At 41.4% G+C, this 20,576-nt stretch overlaps 1 protein-coding gene across 4 annotated transcripts in view; it reads left to right on the top strand.

The window, feature by feature from the left end:
* SMURF1 (SMAD specific E3 ubiquitin protein ligase 1) overlaps positions 1-20,576 on the top strand; it is a 355,902-nt gene that overhangs the window by 180,268 nt on the left and 155,058 nt on the right. For 3 of the 4 annotated variants that reach the window (XM_069210015.1, XM_069210016.1, XM_069210014.1), the window contains 4 exons: positions 3,386-3,461; positions 8,322-8,560; positions 9,739-9,823; positions 19,362-19,508. In XM_069210015.1, the coding sequence (XP_069066116.1) occupies positions 3,386-3,461; positions 8,322-8,560; positions 9,739-9,823; positions 19,362-19,508 (547 nt within the window). The remainder of the gene's footprint in view (positions 1-3,385; positions 3,462-8,321; positions 8,561-9,738; positions 9,824-19,361; positions 19,509-20,576) is intronic. The other variant, XM_069210017.1, reaches the window with a different exon arrangement.

The following is a 20,576-nucleotide window of genomic DNA, read 5'->3' as shown; positions in this document are numbered from 1 at the left end:
AATCTGCAAATTATGCAGCAGGTGCTGGATTATGTGACAGCTGTGGCAAATATATAAGTATGAGGGAAATGCCATGGCCGCAGAATAGCATAATTTCAGTGATCCTGAGAATACCTGCTCCTAGGATTTCTATGTAAGCCTATAATAGTGGCACCAATATATTTTGTATATTTTTAGAATTGGGCTGTTGAACCAGTGGTTCCAGGCAACTTCCCTGCTGCTGCTAGGTCCTCTATGGCTAATAAGATCTTGCATACCATAATAGGTTCACATACCAGCTATCTCTGCTGCTCCTCCAGCCAGGCAAGACCTATGCCATCCACATACTGTTCAGTTTGGGAAATGTCTTGCATTTTAGATTTATCCCTGCCTTTACAGTTTGATATTTGAGTTCTACTTTCTTAAATCTCTCTCCACTTGCCCCAGATGAGAGAATTTATACTTAATAATCCATGGTGGATTAGCCATAATAATGTGTTTAATATATGTTTGGAAAAATTGCCAAAGTGTTGCATAACTAGAAACAGAACTCGGGTTTATTTCAAATAATGAGTAAATGGCTGTGCATATCTCACATTAGGGTACTTAATTTGTGAGAGCCTTTGTGGAAAATCTCATGATGGAAGGCTGATCTTACAAATGGCAAGCTCAGTACTAATAGTACTGGTGAGTGGTCTGACAGTTTGCCTGGCAGATCAGTCATAGACATTCATGGAATCATATCTGCTTTAAACCAGTAGTCTTCGCTGTACAGCAAGTCATGAACAGAAAAGTGAAATCACTACTGTATTAAGCCTAATTCACCATACATCATGCATTTGCACTGTATATAACATTTGTATTACGTTTATATCTGTTTGACTCCTTTGGCCACCTAGGAGTCAACCTGTGGATTTAACTTCAGATTCACACCACCTACCCATGTTTTCACTGCCTGTACCTTCCAATACAATGCCATTATACTACGAAATAATGCAGGTGTATTTCTTTTTAGGACATATGAGTATGATTCTGATGCATGATCCAATGTAGTACACACCAGTATTATCTACCTTTGGGTCCGTGGGCTTCTCTCCCAGTCTAAGATTGAAGGATTTACGAATGAGAGAATACAGACCCCTCTTGAACAGCAGTTCTATACAGCAAAGGATCTGCTCTGCAAGGTTTTCTTTCCAAAATGTGATAGATTGTCTAGACGTACCTCTTGAAGTATGGCCAGAACAAATTTCTGTCTAAATAATTCAACATTCCTCTTGCCTTTTTCAGGTTCTTCGAACTCCTTACATTCCATAATTGTGACTTTTCTAGCCATATTGTATGACATTGTATCCGATTCATGTATTCCACCCTGACTAAGTGTATATACTTTTGGGATCTAATCATTTCTAAGAGCTCTGGGTCAGCTTTAGACATACTGTTTTGGGACTCCGTAGCTACCTACGCACTCGAATGACCCCATCTATCAGTGCTCTGTCCCCACCCGTATTAAACTGTTTGGCAACAAACAAGAATCCCTGGTGTGTTTCACAGATGCAGGTTTGAAGGTAACGTTCTGACTTCCTGCCTGAGTAATATTTCAATTAATGTGTTCCACCGTGTGAGGGATAGAGCAAGGGAGGGGTGGGAAGGATAGAGCAACCCAGAGAGGGGCGTGTCTGGATTTTGTGGGGAGGAAGCTGCACATGAGGCAGAGATCCCGAAAACACATTTTTTGATATGTAGTGCTTAAAGAAAAAGAAACATGTTGGTCCCTAGAGATGAGCAGAAGAATGATACAAACAAATCAGTGAATTAAAAAATGGTAGTTTGTCCTCCTGAGAGGGACAAACCTAAGCAGAGGAAGGTATTGAATATGCACCAAGAATTTGAATGACAAAACCAGCCAGAGGTAAGCAGTGCACACGCTTTAGGCAAACTGTAACCTTTTGGCATACTTCAGTTGACTTTTTGCCTACCAAACAGCTGAAATTGGTCTGGTAGTCAAGCCTTAAATTATTTGTGCCTTGCCTTATTCTTACACTCTAGAAACTTTTTTGCACTTGGTATAATAGGGCATTGCAGTTTGAAGTAAAGGGAGTTACTGTTTAATGTAATCTAGGTGGCTTTATTTCGGCTCACCTTAGTGAAGACAGCTTGCAAGCTAAATGTGGTTGTGTAGTAGCTCCTCATAATATCAACAACAATTTAAATTTTTACTCATTATGGAGAAATTGCCACGAGGCAGTGGATGTGACAAGTGACAGTAATCTTATGCATGTGGTAGATTGTACGAAATGCAGTCGCGTAAAAGCATGGTCAGTTGAGGACAAATGTGTAGCCCTTGATGTTTCTTATTCTATCAATTCTTATTTGTTTTAATACATTCTTTCAGTTAATCAATAGGAATATTCTGTTTTTCAGTTTTGCAGCAGTTCTTTGTTTTCCTCAAGATGTTTTGCGATTAAAAAAAAAAAAATCAGTATGTGACAGCTATCTAATAGAAAGATACTTTTCTGTTCAAAGGACCACTACTTATGTTTATGAAGTGATTTAACCCAAGTCTAAGCCACAGATGGAGAGTGCATAAACTTATGTACAGTTTCCTGACATTATTAATGTCTTGCTTGTAGCTGTATTTTGGCTTGGCATCCTTTCAGCGCAAATTAGAGATGCATCCTTTTAAGCTTTGTCTAGAGTTTTTAAGTGTTTCACCATCAATGTGAGATAAGAGAAAGAGAACAGAGACTTGAAACAGAATTTGTTGCAGAGACTATACACTGAGGTGTGCAGATAAGTCAGCAATAATTGCCTCAGTACTAGAACCCCTGCATTATTAAACAACAAGAAATACATATACACAGAATAACAATGGAACATGTGCGCTGAATGAATGCATTTTACCTGATGACCTATACAGCAGCCAGAAACTGAACACACTTTGGTGCCTGTGCAGGAATGCCTGGCTACTGGAACACTCCTTTATTTCTGGCCACTTTTTGCTGTAGATCATTCAGGAAACAGCATAACTAAACATAGTACTGGTCACCTCTCAAACATGAACATGTGAACAAAACCTTTATACAAGATTGAAAAGGCTTTAATCCAATGTCTACATACATCAGTGAGCTATATTAAAATAGTTTCAAACAAGCTAGCACACATAGCGTTCTATTCAGGAAAGTTCTCCTTAATGCAGGCAAGCATTAATTTTGTTCTGAAACCTGTAACTTCAACCAACCTTTTCACTTTTAAATAATGTTATGCCTTCAATTCTCTTATAAATAATTTTAGTGCAGTGTCTTGCTCTACTGCTTTTTTTATAATGGTTAACCATGTTAAACTTAAAATGTTAGGCTTATTAAAATCCATTTTAATGTTTTGCTTATCATTTTTTTAACCTTTTTAGTAAGTTTACAGACCCGAGACCGGATAGGCACAGGAGGTTCTGTCGTTGATTGCAGAGGATTATTAGAAAATGAAGGGTATGTACTTCTGTTTTAGATGGTTTTGATGATCTTGGTGTTTATGTTGCAGCAGCGAAGTGTAGTGGACAATGATCTTGTACACAATGTTAACACTAGTAGACATTAACACTCATAACTGCAAATTTCTCAAAAAGTAAAATACATTAATCTTTGCCTTGGGGTATTATGACTGTCACAGGACCATCATGTTTCTTTCTTGTTTTGGGACTTTATTTTTTTTCGTTTTGCAATTCGTTATTGAGCATAACATCAAAACAAAAGCTACATCAGGATGATGTAGGAAACGATCATGGAAAAACGGGTAACTGTGAGACAGACACACCTAATTGAGGTCTGTATGAGGCTTGGGCACAATTGAGAGACATAGTAGGTGTTGGTCTGGGTTGGGAAGGGGGTATGGTTTGGAGAACTATCCCCAAATCGGAGGAATGTAGGACGTACTCAGTGGGTAAATGCCCTGTCCTGGAGGATGTGTTGGTTATTCGCCATAAGCCGGTCTAATCGCCGAGTGATTGTTTGGGAGGCCAACGGGGCGGGAAGATGAGGGCACAAAAAGGTTAGGGTAGTGCAGGGCTGTGGAGCTACAGTAGGGCCATATATGTCAAAGTAGGGGGAGGGAGGAGGCCGATGGAGACATGGGAAAAGGAAGGATGTTCCACAGGGGACAAGTGTGAAGGAACCAGGAAAGTTGTAAGTGCGTAGATGAGTATGTAGTGCGGATGGTGAAGTAAGTTTGGGGATATGGGGCGTTGATGGCATGTGTTGAGGGACATATCAGGAGGGGCACTTTGGAAGGGGTGGAAGGAGGGGGCTGAGGGTGAAATGGGATGGATTAGTTGTGGCGGAACTCGGAGGGGGGAGGTGGGGGGGTTGAGGTGATGAGGAGAGAAGAGGGAGGGGTTGGGGTAGGCGGAGGGGTATAATTTGTGGATTGTAGTGTTTAATCCTCAGTTGGCTGGAGGAAGGGGGGGGGGTCCAGGCTTGTAAAAAGATATCTGCTTTGTGTTGCAGGTTGTAAATGATGCATCCATAGGTTGCTGTTTGCTACATGCCAGTGAGCCATTCATGGTGAGAGGGAGGGGTTGGAGAGCCCCAATGTCGGAGTATACAGAGTTTGGTTGTGTCAAGTGCCTTGTGGAGGAGTCTGGTTTGTGGACGAGTCATGTCGGGGGGGTTCATGTCTTCATGCAAGAGGATCAGGGAGCGGGAGAGTGGAATTCTGAGGGGGATAGTCTCAAGTAGCGTCCTCCCCACTGCCTCCCAATAGGGTGTAATAGAAGGGCAGTCACAGATGATTAGCACCAGGTCGCTGTGGGCATGACGACAATGCCAGCACTAGACATGGAGAAGGAGGCCTGCTACTCTCCGCTTGACAGGCATCAAGTACCAATCATGTAGTGTTTTAAACAGAGAACATTTATTCTGTGCTTCCCTTGCTCTGCGATTACGGGCCTCTATAAGATCCTCAGTCTTGTGCGTCAATTTCTGTTTGTAATTTCAATTGCCAAGAAGTGTGTAGCTTGTCTGAGGGGTAGGGAGAAGAGGTGGCGAACCAGAAGGGTGTGGATGCCTGACATCACCTCACAGGATTGACCCCATGCTCTGAGGTAGGAGACCAGTGGAGAGGATGGTAAGAACCACGGGGGAGGCACCATGCATTTGGTAAGGCAGTGTTGCAGTTGTATGCATTTCCAGGCATGGTGTGGGGTGTGGACATATTTGTCGCTTACTATGGTGAAGGGTTTGAGGGTTCCTTCAGCGATGATTGGTCCTAGTGGGTGATGCCTGTGCTAAGCCAGTCTCTCCAGTCCAGCATTTGTCCTCTGAATCGGAGTCTGTTGCCTCATGCCGGAGCATGCTCATGAAGGTACACGTCTACTCTAAGCAGGCTGTGAGCCCATTGCCAAGAGTTCATCATGACTTGCACCATAGGGTGAGCGTATCGGATTTCAGAGTTCCAGTCACCATAGAACAGGCCCAGTCCCTGCAGGCTGTGCAAGAGTGTGCGTTCTATTTGGACCCATTGCGGCGAGTCTTTCGTCCCTTGGAATGTACAGGCAAGTTGTGAGAGGTGGAGGGAAAGTGCATAGTGCTCTAGGAAGGGGGAGGCCCATGTCTCCGCAGGAATGGTGGGCCATCAATTTTGTGCTGGTCAGGCAGGAACGCAACAGCCCCCAAACGAAGAAACAGATGTTTCTATCAATGGCCCATAAAATGGGGAGCGGGGTGAGCACGGGCAACATGCCAAGGACGTAGGTGAATAGAGGTAGTGTCATCATACGTACAGCTTACATTCTACCCTATAGAGAGAGGCCTAGTTGTGACCATTTCACAAAGTACTGTTGTATTCGTGGAAGCAAAGGGTACAGGTTCTCCCCGTGATGTGATCCAGGCCCCTATTAATAGCGATACTTAGGCATTTGAGATGGGTCAGAAAGGAAACCCTCGCAATTCACATTGAGCTATAAGTAAATCGTATAGACATGGACTTTGGTTATGAAATTGTTGTAAGAGCTTAGAGGTACCACCACTCTATCTTATTGAATGCTTTTTCCTGCATCCAGGGAGGCGGCCAGGGCTTCGTTGTTCAGGTCACTGGCTGACCAGAGCTTGTGTGTCGAGGTGGTTTCTGGAGGATCAACCGGGCATGAATCCTACTTGTTTGTGGCGTATAAGAGACGGGATAACTTTCCACAGCTGGGCTGCCAGCACCCCTGCCAGGATTTTAATATCTCCATTCAAGAGGGAGATGGACTGGTAACTTCCACATAGTAAGGAATCTTTACCCTGTTTAGGGAGAACAGCTGTGGTCGCCCTGTTGGAAATGGGACCGAGGATGCCAGCTGTCGCCTTGTCACAAAATACCTCGTACAGTGAATCAACCACATCCGCTTCAGTCCATTTGTAGAATTCTGCGGGGAATCCATTTTCACCTGGTGCTTTGTGGTATGGAAATCTAGTGATGGCCTGGGCGATTTCGTCCTTGCTAATTTCAACCTCCAATAAGCACCTGCCTTAGTCATTGAGTTTTGTGTGTTGGGTCCTACGTAGTTTCGGGGGTGTAGAGGGACGGGGTAAAAGTCTGTAAACTCATGGACGATATCTTGAGGACGGGTTAGGATGTCTCCGTTGAAGGATTGGATGGCTGGTGTAGCTAGAGCTGCATCCTGCTGGCACAGTTGTGCTGACAGGGGGCAGCTCGCCTTCTCTGCTTGCTTGCAGGGAAGGGGTCTGTGGTATAGAGGCGCGTAACCTCCAGAGGCCGTTCTGTTGGGAGCACCGTTGTGCATTGGCAATGGCTACGTCCCTCATCAGTTGACCCCGTATTGTTGCTTTTGCAGCTACCCACAGGGTTCTGTGGGAAGAGACCAAGCCTTTGCTGTTTTCGAGATAGAGACGTGGGAGGTACACGCCTACTACTGAATTGAGCTTCACCTTGAGGCATGCGGTAGAATATGTGACAGAACAACTAGGTCCTAAACAACTATAGCCTAAACCACTACTGCTAAACAACTAAAAAGTCTCTACAACTAAAATTAGTTGTTCAGGCAATTGTTATTCAGGCACAATTGTTGTTTAGACAGTAGTTGTTCAGTACTTAATGAAAACTTAGGACTGTCACTTTGACATGGAATTTTACAGTAACCCGTATAGCCTTAAATATATATATTTAAAGTTCCATGTTTCATAACGATTACTCAATCAAATGTTATTTCACAAATGTGCTGCTTTTCATGCCATTTTTCTAAAGTGTTATTGAAAATGTATTCTTAACCATACACTGCGACATGTAGAAATAATGGTTTACAGGAGGAGAATTTTAGTGAATTTTACAGTAGATAAAACAGGAGCTATAAAGCTTTTTATTGTTTCTTTGTGAGTTATTTTGTGCTTACGTTGATCCAGCATCCATGTATTGTTTTGCATAATATAGATTTCTTAGACATAAATAATGTTAGAATTGTGTTTGTCAAAAGACTGTTTTTTTTACGGGTACTTTAAGGCAGGTCTGTGTTGGAGGGTTGGGATACAAAAGAGCAAGTTGTCAATAACATGGGAGTCTGACAAATTGCTTAAGAGAGATGTCTGCATGTCACTTAGAAAAGCATTTGCAAGTTGAGTTGTTTTCTGGCAAAACCTTGAAGTTGGGAAAGAAAACTTAACACCATAAATGGTCTTTTTTTTTAAAAAAAATTATCTGACTGGCCTGTGGAGTCGTACAGATTTTCCTATTGGTAGATCACTTCAAGGAGAAGTGGAACTTTGTGCCCACATCACACTTGAGTTCTGCATAATTGCATAACGTCCACATAATATCTTATCAGCTGTGGAATAGCTTTAGTATGTTTAGCCTTGGACATGTATTATGTGCCTTCCGTTTTTGTTTGTGGCTCTCTGAATGAAGAGATGGTTGAAGAAGTAATCTGTGGTTAACATGCAAATTGATGGGGCTAGACATCTTTGAAAGTAGAGCAAGGTGTGGTGCCTGAACTTTGAGCTTCGGTGTTTTTATTTTCAATAGCTAGTGAAAAGACTTAGGTGTGTTAGTTATGAGGGAATATTCTAAAATTGAGAAAGTATGTGATTTTATTTTCTCTGGAACTTATTTCGCCTTATTTGGGAGCACAGTATAGCAGCATCTCTGAAATATGCTTCTGAATTGGGGCGAGGATTGCCGCATCGGAAGTAGGTGGTGAAAGGTGACTAGCAGGGTAACATACTGTGCATCCCTTTCCAAACTAAAGCCATTTTTGCACTTGCGCTACAGTCATTCTAAACTAGTCCATAAATCAATAATAAGCAAATTAATTAAGTTAACTACAGTGATATGTAACGAAAACTATTGCATGTTTATAGACCCATTTGTGAAGATTCAGGACCTGGAAGGCCACTCAGTGGCTTAATGGAGGAACCGGCTCCTTATTCAGATGGTACTGGAGCTGCTGGTGGAGGAAACGGAAGACTTCTAGAATCACCTGGTCAAGAGCAGAGGCTTCAAGCACAGAGGCTTCGGAACCCTGAGGTCAGAGGGCATGTACAAACCCCTCCAAGCAGACCACATGGCCACCAGACACCTGACCTACCTGAAGGCTATGGTAAGTACTAGCAAAATTATGCAGATGGAAGTGGGATGTATAAAATCTTAGTTTGTGCAAAATAACCTTATTTTTTTGTTTTGTGAGAAATAATTGACCAGTTGTAAACAATCAGTCTCATTAGTGAGGCCGGGCAGTGATCTGTTGACCTCAAAATCTAACGGCAAGTGTATTGGATAACAAATTTAAAGGGTTTGGGGATCAGTGGTTGATCTGTTGCACTGTAGGTTTCAATATGATACACTCCCACTATTAGTTTTGTGCATCTCTGCTTTCTGCAGTGCTGGTGCCCACTCCAAATCACAAGTTATGTTTCAAGCAAGTTAGCATAATGCACCAACTCGAGACATCTGTGTAACCTTAAGTCATGTTTGTATCATGCCATAGTTAATTAAGCCTTGTTTCCTACTATGTTTGATGTTGAGCAGATCATTTTCTCTGTCTGGGCATCTATAATTCTGTTGAGTATCTGATACTCTCTAAAAGTAAAAAGTGATATCGATATTGGAAATCAAGATACTCCTTCTTATAGGCCACTTGGCTTCTTGCACCTGAATTTTAGGCACCCTCATTATTATGAATAAGATCACAATATTGTGATACTGAAAATTACACTGAGCCTGCTAACAAACATTGAAATTTAGCAATGAGGCGGATACATTTTTATCATCAGTCTTCTTCACACTACAGCAATCTGTTGCTCTGCCTTCGGCATGACCTGTTCACCTTTTCCCATACCCTCCTGGTTGCTTCCTAGACTGATATGATGATTAAATTGTCAAACCTTCTGACTAGGAGTCCAGAGACCTAGTCTCTGCTTTGCAACAACAGCAGATTGAGGGATCTTAAGGCTATTTGCTTTCCATTTTTCTTGCTAAAACACATTCTGTAACCGATTGGTGCTTGTCAATTTTCATACCAAAATAAGCTGTTAGAAACTGGATAAATGTGATACTACAGACTCTCCACTAGCAAATAATTAGAAGAAAATTGCAGTCAGTGTCTCAGGCCCCTTTACCAACATTGCAGTCAGTATCATTTTTAGCAGTCTTTAACACCTATCCAAAAAGACACGGTTTGTCAGTATCTTGTCAATGAGTTTATTTTTGTTAGAATGCATACTAAAATGTAGATGGACAAGCGTTTGATAACAGTATCAATTTCCACCTTATTTACAGAACAAAGAACAACAGTACAGGGACAGGTTTATTTTTTGCACACGCAGACTGGAGTTAGCACGTGGCACGACCCCAGGATACCAAGGTATGTATCTTTTCCCATCTTGGACTCTTCACTCCCCCTTTAACTTTTGGGCTTCAATTTATTAGAAGGGGTAATAGTCATAGGCCATCCCATTCCAACAGCTCAGTCATTCGATGCTCATGTTTGTAGAATGAATTGGATGTCAGAGACTCAAAACGTATGCATAGTGAGGTATTTTAATGCTTTAAAGAGGCTAAGCACATTGTTGGATTGTGGTCATGCTTTCATCAGTAATAGTGTCTGACTATGTTGGAAAGTTGTATTTATTCCTACCATAAGGATTTGGCTTAAAGTTTACTGATTAAAATGTAGTAGCAGATAAATAGAGTTTTCTGGAGGCACGCACTTTTCTTGGAACCCTCTTGTCTGCTGTTTAACAAATAGGATGGGTGCCTATTGGTCACTGATTAGACAGTGGGCTGTCGAGAATGGACAATCCTTTCCTGGACAGGTTGTTCTTGGTGGCTGCCAAGAGAACTTCACATTTGCTTATAGAGTCATCAATTTTTTTTTCAGGCAGTTAGACTTGATTTCGACCCTTTATGGCAGAAAGCACTCACTTTTTTGGTCAACAGGTCTTCCTGTTGTGAAATGTAAAGACTATTCGATCTGCTGAATGACCAGTGATTCTAATGTATTTGCTGGCTATCTGCAGAATGTCAAACTGCTTCACTCATAACAAACTACAACTGAACACTGGCAGAACAGAGAGGCTTTTCTTCAAGTTTAAGGATATATCTACTATAACTGTCTGTTGCTCTCCAGATAGGAAAGTATCTGCTGCAGAGTCAAAAGTATAAAATCTTGCTGGAGTTGTGGACAAAGGTATGTCTCCATCCACATAGAATAGTAACCAAGTGAAACTGTATTTCCCAATTCCATGTTTTGCAGTGTGTTCTATGTACTTCTAGGGAAGGGCTCTGGTGGCAGGGGTAGCCATTAACTCAGGCCTGGATAGCTGCAGTGCCATTTTCTCATGCCTTCCATCAAACTGATGCCTCAAAATGGTATAGTTTAGATTCATTTAGAAGCTCCAGACATGCATTTTTAGCTTGCTGTGTTATTTCCAGTGGCCATTCATGTTCAGTTAGTAAAGCAACATCTGCTAGACAACTTGCATCTTCTGACACTGCACTTCAGAAAGACCAACTATTGTATCTACCTTAACTGGATAGTAAAAGCTTTTATTAATCCTTTTTGGAGATTAATATGACCTTCTTAGCCTCGGAAACAGTCTGCAGACCTATTTGTCAGTTGGCCTTCCTCCCCCCCCCTATTTTATCACTTATATCGAATCCTTTTCCTTACTCTGTACTGGTCATCCATTTTTACTTTTCTTTAAGTGATTTGAAACAGCTGTTGTATATCAGTTATTTAAAATGTCATAATTCAGCCTCTTTGCATTACTCAGAGACTCCCCACCGGCAAGGCAAAAATATTTCTGCTGAGTCTTTAGAGTACAATGCCTGCAACACTCTATTAATTTAATTCTAATTGGTGAAGTTTACCCAGTAAATGCTCAGCCTTTAGGGTCCCCGAGCATTGTTGTGATTTGTTGCATTTCTGCTGGGTAAGTGGATACAGGATGTTGTAAAATTGCCTTGTGCTGGACACCATGCAGTTACACCGGATTGTGAAGGCCTTTCAGAAGAAGTTTTTCAGTGCTATGTGGAAATATAGCGTATCGTACAGTACTCAGTGATGGTCCTAAACGTTAGAATATTTGTGCCTGGATAACGTGGATAACTGTCATATATGTGTGTGTAAATTTATATCTTCGAACTTGAGGTATAGTTTGTAATGATTGTAATGGTGACAAGCAAGCCTTTTTAAATGCATATGTACATCATAGCATTCTGAGGCTAAACCTTCCAATGTTTGGTATGTTTTGTTTTAGAGTTAAAAGAAAATAATTTAAAAAGACGTTGCAGCATAGTCTTGATTTGCTGCCTAGGAAAAGAAACATGCAGAATACAAAGGATAGAGCAGCATTCATTAAAAATGAAAAACATAAAATTCTTCCATATCCTGTCACTCCTTGCATGACCAGTTGTTTACAGTCTCAGTTCTTTCTTCCAGCTTGTGTGAGAAGGATTCTATAATAAAGTAGAGTACCTTGTTTTGAGGGCTTGTTTTTACCCTGGATATTTTTTTTAATTGTACTAGACAGGTTTACTATTGTGTAAGTTTTTTTTTTTTTTTTTTTTTTTTTCTTTTTTTTTTTTCCACCCCCCCACTGTTTTCCTAGGGAAGTTCATGATTTTGTTTTGTTCAGCCTTTCCTTCAGAACAAGGTCCTTAATTTCACTGCCCTTCCTGCAGCAGGGAAACTTCAAAAGAGACTGGTCTCTTTGTATGTGATAGTTCTTCAAGCTTGCAGTCTGTAAATTATGTCTATTTTGCTTGAAAACGTCTGGAAGAACTCTAAAGTGACAAGAAGGCCTTGGGGGCAGACTGGAGGATTTCAAGACCACGGCGATGCTGAAAGAGTGGATTTAGGAAGCCAAGGGAGAGGTTTTTTTTTTTTTTACTAGGATCAGTTCTTGATCCACCTGAGGAAGACACTATGAGAATAACAAGTGTAAGAAGTATTGACATTTATGCCACTCTCCATTGACTGTCTTCATTTTGAGAACAGGAATGGTCTCAGCAGGTTTGCAGTTAACAGATGCATTTCCCCTTCCATTGCATACATTTTTAAAATATTTTCATATTGGCAGTCTAATAAAAGCAATAACAGCAAGTAATTGTGTGAGAGAAAATAAAAAGAATAATACATGGTGGAGGCACTCAACTGTTGGCAATTTCATACATCAGCATTATGTAGAAAATACAGAGAAATGGTAGTCACCTATGTACATTAAGCAAAACAGTTAATACAGCAAATGAAGTTGTTACCCAAATGCGAGCTGTTGTATAGACCAGTGCTTCCCGAAGTGTTTGGACCCATAACTCAGTTTTTAGAATAACAAACTTTTTATTTTAATGTAACTAAAGCATTGTGTTGTAACACATTGTCATCTGCAGACACCCAATACTCATTTAAAATAGCCAAAAAATGTACCCAGACATACAGTTTCACCATTAAAACTAAATGCACACACGATTGTGTAGAAAGCTGCTTTCAGTTAATGTATCTTTGAGCATCACTAGGTGTCTTGAATTGTTTTGCTCATCTTAATCTTTTTTTGTAATTCTGAAGTGTGATTGGGGAAAAGAAAAGCTTCGTTTTTAGCTTTTTCCCTCTGCTGAACGCATACAGTTCATTTACAGGCATGTACATTTTCTTATTTCAAAAACATTACATCCTAAAGCGTTTCCTTTCACTTTCCCTGTACCCAACATGATTTTCACGTACTTCACTTTACGTTTCTGTCTCAGACTATAAAGTGAGAGACATTTGATCTTGGTCTTTCAAACACAGCAAAGGTGACATGATAAATACAGAGTTTATTATTGATGGGACTTCCGTACCCCACCAAAAATCTGCTCACGACAAAACTGTATGAAGTGACACACAGTTTGGGAAACACTAATATAGACATTGAGCTAGAGGAAAGTGGGCCAGGCTTTTAGAGTAGAGATTCACAGCCACGCAGCTGTCATCCGATTTGTAATGACAAGTCCCTCATTTCCCCCCTTTCTTATAATAAAAAGAGTTACCAGTTGTGTTACAGGGAATCCTAAATGCTGGAAAGACTAGGGGGTATCTTGAAAGTGGTCAGGAGCCCCTCCCCGGACTCTTGAGTCCACATTTTCTCAGTCCTCTGATGATCAATGTAGAAGGTCTCAACTACAATCTCAGCCCAGTGGGATGTTGATGCAACCCAGATTACAAACTTGGACTGCTGTTGGAATTCACAGAGGGTTACAATGCTTTGTCTGGTTAGTAACAACAATGCATACATAAGGAGTACAGTTATGTCCATCTGCATGATAACTGGTGTAAGGAAATGCCTCCTTGGCATGGTTACCCCCTGACTTTTTGCCTTTGCTGATGCTATGTTTTGAATTGAAAGTGTGCTGAGGCCTGCTAACCAGGCCCCAGCACCAGTGTTCTTTCCCTAACCTGTACTTTTGATTCCACAATTGGCACACCCTGGCATCCAGGTAAGTCCCTTGTAACTGGTACCCCTGGTACCAAGGGCCCTGATGCCAGGGAAGGTCTCTAAGGGCTGCAGCATATCTTATGCCACCCTGGGGACCCCTCACTCAGCACAGAGACACTGCTTGCCAGCTTGTGTGTGCTGGTGAGAACAAAACGAGTAAGTCGACATGGCACTCCCCTCAGGGTGCCATGCCAACCTCACACTGCCTATGCAGTATAGATAAGTCACCCCTGTAGTAGGCCTTACAGGCAGGGTGCACTTACCATACTAACCCCCCAGACCTAAACACACCCTTAAATTTAGTATTTAAGGGCTTCCCTGAACCTAAGAATTTAGATTCCTGCAACTTACCGAAGAAGAAGACTGCTGAGCTGAAAACCCCTGCAGAAGAAGAAAGAAGACACCAACTGCTTTGGCCCCAGTCCTACCGGCCTGTCTCCTGCCTTCTAAAGAAACCTGCTCCAGCGATGCTTTCTCCAGGACCAGCGACCTCTGAATCCTCAGAGGACTGCCCTGCTTCGAGAGGAACAAGAAACTCCTGAGGACAGCGGACCTGCTCCAAAAAGACTGCAACTTTGTTACAGAGGAGCAGATTTAAAGACCCCTGCAATCCCCGCAAGAAGCGTGAGACTTGCAACACTGCACCCGGCGACCCCGACTCGACTGGTGGAGAAACAACACCTCAGGGAGGACCCTCCCGAGACTGTGAGTAACCAAAGTTGTCACCCCTGAGCCCCCACAGCGACGCCTGCAGAGGGAATCCCGAGGCTCCCCCTGACCGCGACTGCCTGATCCTAAAGTCCCGACGGCTGGAAAAGACCCTGCACCCGCAGCCCCCAGCACCTGAAGGAACGGAACTTCTGTGCAGGAGTGACCCCCAGGAGGCCCTCTCCCTTGCCCAGGTGGTGGCTACCCCGAGGAGCCCCTCCCTTGCCTGCCTGCACCGCTGAAGAGATCCCTTGGTCTCTCATTGAAAACCATTGAAAACCCGACGCGTGTTCGCACACTGCACCCGGCCGCCCCGCGCTGCTGAGGGTGTACTTTTTGTGCTGACTTGTGTCCCCCCCCCCCACCGGTGCCCTACAAAACCCCCCTGGTCTGCCCTCCGAAGACGCGGGTACTTACCTGCTGGCAGACCGGAACCGGGGCACCCCCTTCTCTCCATTGAAGCCTATGTGTTTTGGGCACCTCTTTGACCTCTGCACCTGACCGGCCCTGAGCTGCTGGTGTGGTAACTTTGGGGTTGCTCTGAACCCCCAACGGTGGGCTACCTTGGACCCAAACCTGAGACTTGTAAGTGATTTACTTACCTGCTAAAACTAACAATAACTTACCTCCCCCAGGAACTGTGAAAATTGCACTGTCCACTTTTAAAACAGCTATTTGTGTTTTATGTGAAAAGTATATATGCTACTGTAATTATTCGAAGTTCCTAAAGTACTTACCTGCAATACCTTTCAAATGAGATATTACATGTAGAATTTGAACCTGTGGTTCTTAAAATAAACTAAGAGAAGATATTTTTCTATAACAAAACCTATTGGCTGGATTTGTCTCTGAGTGTGTGTTCCTAATTTATTGCCTGTGTGTATGTACAACAAATGCTTAACACTACTCCTTTGATAAGCCTACTGCTCGACCACACTACCACAAAATAGAGCATTAGTATTATCTCTTTTTGCCACTATCTTACCTCTAAGGGGAACCCTTGGACTCTGTGCATACTATTCCTTACTTTGAAATAGTGCATACAGAGCCAACTTCCTACAACTGGTCAGTTTCTCTCTGATCCTCGACATCTTCACAAGACATTTAGATGTCAAAATAGTTTTTTACTGTTTCTCCAAAGCATGTTTGAGTCGCAACTCCAATGCTTTCAGTAATGGTTATTCCCACTAGAAGACTTTATACAGACTCCTTTGAAGGCACTTTAAGAGCTGCTCAACCCCTCCTCCCTTGCTCACGGTTGTGCCAAAGCAAACTTCTCTAGTCCACAGCAGACTTTACCACAAATCATTTTGCATTGATTCCTAACATTTTCCTATGGATATGTTGCAGGGATTCTGCTTTTGCAGGACTTTGCCATGGGACAACAGAAAATCCAAATGCAGGGGCTGTGCCACTTCTGTCAAATCAGTACTTCCATACCAAAATACCTAGCTAACTCACAATGCCTTCCTTACACACCTAACCTCACAGGGTGGCAAGCAGTTGTGGCAACCCAGAAAGCACCACACTGTAGCCCCCTCTCAGGGAAGCGTGGTGAAACAGGCCAGTCCTTTTCTTACATTACCCTAGTCCATAGGTATCCATAGCAACAGTGAAAAAGACACAATGAATGTACACAATATATTTATTGAACTAACATAGTCTATTATGAAGCAAATTAGATTTGTTTGCAGTGCTGGCAATGATGAAAATCACAACAGCAGGTAGAAAACTGTATAACACAAGGGTGCCACCATAATGCAAATTTAGTGGCCTATGCCTATCCTGTTATAGTATGCCCAGGAAGGTGGTGGTTCTTCTTCCTCTACTACTTCTACTACTACTTCTTTTACTTCTTCTACTTTTACTTCTTCTACTTTTACTTCTTCTACTTTAACTTCTTCTACTTTAACTTCTTCTACTTTAACTTCTTCTACTTTAACTTCTTCTACTACTTTAACTTCTTCTTCTACTTTAACTTCTTCTACTTTAACTTCTTCTACTACTTTAACTTCTTCTACTACTTTAACTTCTTCTACTACTTTAACTTCTTCTACTACTTTAACTTCTTCTACTACTTTAACTTCTTCTACTACTTTAACTTCTACTACTACTTTAACTTCTACTACTTTTACATCTTCTACTCCTACAACTTCTACAACTTCTACTACTCTTGGAGCAGTGAACCCCATACCTCTGTTTACATAGTCAAGTGGCCCTCGTATGGAAGTGTAAATCCAGTTTAAACAGGCTACATGCCCTGGAAGGTTTCTGTTCCACAGACAGGTCAGCTCTCATGGAATCCTCCTCTCTAAAGCTAAACATTAGCTTGATACAATGAAAAGCTACTGTAGTGTCTATAGGAGCCTGGGAGCATTGTTGGACGGAGAGAAAATAACACCTGGCACTTGTTGAGTCCGCTGAGCAGTCAGAGCATGTACAGACAATCTCAGGAAAGTGGCTGCACAGCAAGTGACATAGTGTTTTAAACCAATGACATAAAAGAAAAATCTCTTCCAACAAGTCAATGGTTAGTGATTCCAGGATGGATTCCGTCTCCGCAGATGATTGGTGAGCAGCCCCACTTACTAGCTCAAAAGAACAGTTATGATCCTCATTATCAGCCGATGCTGAGGAAATGGCTTGTTGTGCTGCTGTTGTGTTATCCAAGTCGGAGTAATCCTGTTGCTGATGTATCCGTCTCCCCAGTGGAAAGAAACTCCTAGCAAGCATCTTGAAGCAAGCGTAAGTTCATTGGGCAACTCCTGAAACGGTCTTTATTGAACTCATCAACCTATTTATGTCCATAGGAAGAGGAGGTGGCAGAGCAAGGTAGATATCCGGTGCCCATTCAAAGGGACACCGTAGGCAGCAGAATACTGGTTTTTAATGCAGGTAAACACAGACGGTTGAATGGCAGTCACCAATCAGTCTAGTTCGTGGAGTAATTGGACTCCAAGCCATTGGATCATGCGCCTACGGCACTGCTGGATTGTTGGCAGGACCTGCATTACCAAACTTTGGGCAGGCACATCCATTGCGGAGTAACAAAATTACGACCAAATGCCGTAGATGAGGAATAACACGAGGGACAGTCCTCCAAAATTATTGAACAATAATAATGACTAAATGGAAGGTGGTATAATTCCAAAAATATGCTTGAAGGTACTGACCAAGCCAGTGCCTGTCGTTTTAAAGGAATGTGCTATGCCGTCAGTATTATAAGCAAAAAAGATGTTTTTATTAACTCGCTTAAATGTAATGGAAGATTTGTAGATCGAGTGACTGAGTTCTGCTAGACGTCCTTGCGACTTGAAGCTCAAACGTTTCTCTAGCCGAAGTTAATGCTACCTTTTATTTTTTCTTCTTCAAACAGGCTTTGAGCCTTCTTAGCTTATTGAAATCTGCCATCAAATTTCGAATGGAAGGCAATAATGGAACATCAAAAACTGCATGGGTGGGAGGGAGAAGGACGTTATTACAGCATTTCTCTAGTAGAGAAACCAAAATAATATAGGGGATCCCAGCTTCCTTCTGCAACAGTCCTGATCTTTTAAAATTAAATAGCAGCAGTTGGAAAGAAAATAAGTGGGTACAATTGTTGGAACTGGAATTCCTTTAAAAAAAAAAAAAAAAGGCCAAATTTAGTATAGATGCTTTACAGGATCCGTGAATAGTAACATGTTTGCCCACAAGTGAGCGGCCAACCGAGGAGGCACACTCCACTCCAGTAAGGAACCCACCGATTTAGCTGTTCACAATGATATTCAAAGGGAAGTGACCATATCTCGTGAATGAAGCTTCCGCCTAGGCTTTGTATCTGCTCATGGGGAGATATTTCATGCAAGAAGTGAACTGAAATGTTCAAATAGGAAGGGTCATTACTCAGTGTATTTGCGAATGGTGTCCCTAAAATGGTAAAAGGTAATTTAATCTAACTTATTGATATGTAACATTGTGTATGTGGGTTTTTTGAGCCATGAGTTGTTTACGCTTCAGATTAAGTGGCAGAAATAGGTGACTCAAAATAACTTATCCCCAAGGTATGCAGCCAATTTTAATGACTTGTATTGTCTTGCTAAATTGCATTATAGACCTAAGCTGACTTTGCCTATGGTACAGTACAGACATTTTACATAATATCAGTAACGTAGGATACATTATTCAAACTAGAGAAGACAATGTGTTAATGCTATTATCAACAACAGCAAGTTCTTTATCCAAAATATTTTGATCAATTTGTCTTGAACGTACAGCGACTTTCATTTGCGATAATTTCCAGTTTCATTATAGGTTGTATGAATACATTTATTTGAACGTCGAACCTAGGACCCAACAAGAACTCAGAGAGGTCCTTGTCCTCTGATAGAGAAAGATGTTGTTTTACTGCAGACAGTGTTGAATGTTCTAACCATGAGACAAGGGCAGCCATGTGATATCAATGCTCAGAGGGGGCATGATGTCATAGGCGTTATTCTTGGCAGCTCACTGAATCTACATCTGTAATGTTACTTTTCACTATTTGTTGTAGTTTGAGTGTCAAATTGGTGATGACTAATTAAGCTAAAGAGATGGAGGGACAAGAAACTTTATCACATCAGTCACTAAGTCATCTAGTATTCTTTCAAATTACATTGCCTTGCATTTTATTTATTTGAGGTTGTATAAATGTGAGTTATAATTTTCAAGTAGTAATCACAGTTATGTCCTCCTTCATATCAGAGACCTTAACAGTGTGAATTGTGACGACTTGGGACCTTTGCCACCAGGTTGGGAAGTTAGAAGCACAGTGTCTGGACGTATTTATTTTGTAGATCACAACAATAGAACGACACAGTTCACAGACCCAAGATTACATCACATAATGAAGTAAGTAAATAAACCTGTTCTCAGTAAATTGAGAATTGAGTTATCACTCTCCATTGTAAAATTGTTGGTCTGTGTATTACATTTTCTGTTTTTACTGTAAGGCCCTTGCCATGGGTCCTTTTCCATTACATTTGTTGGAACGGGTGCAAAAGTAATCAGAACAATTTATAGGAAATGTTTAAAAAGGCAGTTGCATTCAGTCGGGGTTTTAGTTGAAACAGTGTTTAAGGGATTATGGCATTGCGTTTGGACTTGAGAAGCTAAAGGTAAAACAGTTAAGTGAACTAGTCAGATGAGTAGTACTGAGAGTATGAGGATGGCAGCAAGAAGAAAGAGTTGAAAGCTGTAGGGAGATAGTCAAAGTTGAATAGATAGTAGTTGCATATATTTGAAGACATAGGTGATGAAGGAAATGACAGATGACAATGCAAGGCATTTGTTGAAAGCGTTCTGAATTTTCTAAGCAAAGTTTTGAAAGAAAGACGTGTTAGGAAAAGTCATTAAAATGAGTTTAGACTTGCAGTGGTGTGGGAAGAAAATGTTTTACTTGGATCTTGTTTAAATCAATATTAGTGAATTTAGTTACAGATAATGTATGCTCTATTGAAGTGTTTGCAATGAGAGATAGGGATATACTGGAAGAGAAACTATGGTAACTAGTATTGAGACTGCTTTCCATTTTCTGTGACTTATTTCAAGGTAAGTGACCAAGAAAGGAAGTGTACACGTTTTTTGGGAAGCTGTGGAAGAATTTGATGTGAAGGTTTTGTGTAATCGCGGTGTTATCTGTGTGCACCTGCATGTGTGAGTTGGCCTCTGTTGACTTAAGCTTATTACTAGGAAGTTAAGTTACCTTGACATTTGTGATTTTCAGTTCACAAACACAGTAGCTTTACACAAGGATGAATTTCATTATTTAACCATTTTCCAATAAATATTGTTCACCACCTCAATTTTAATTTTCATTGTGTTAGTCTTTTTTCCAATTGGTGTAGCAAATAATTAATATACAAGGTAGTAAATGGAGAAGAACACAACATTACCGTATTCCTTGTAATTGAAGTCAAT

This window comes from Pleurodeles waltl, chromosome 10 (genome assembly GCF_031143425.1).
Source record: "Pleurodeles waltl isolate 20211129_DDA chromosome 10, aPleWal1.hap1.20221129, whole genome shotgun sequence".
Classification (NCBI taxonomy): Eukaryota; Metazoa; Chordata; class Amphibia; order Caudata; family Salamandridae; genus Pleurodeles; species Pleurodeles waltl.
The sequence above is the reverse complement of the archived record's forward strand: the minus strand, read 5'-3'. Positions and strand labels throughout refer to the sequence as shown.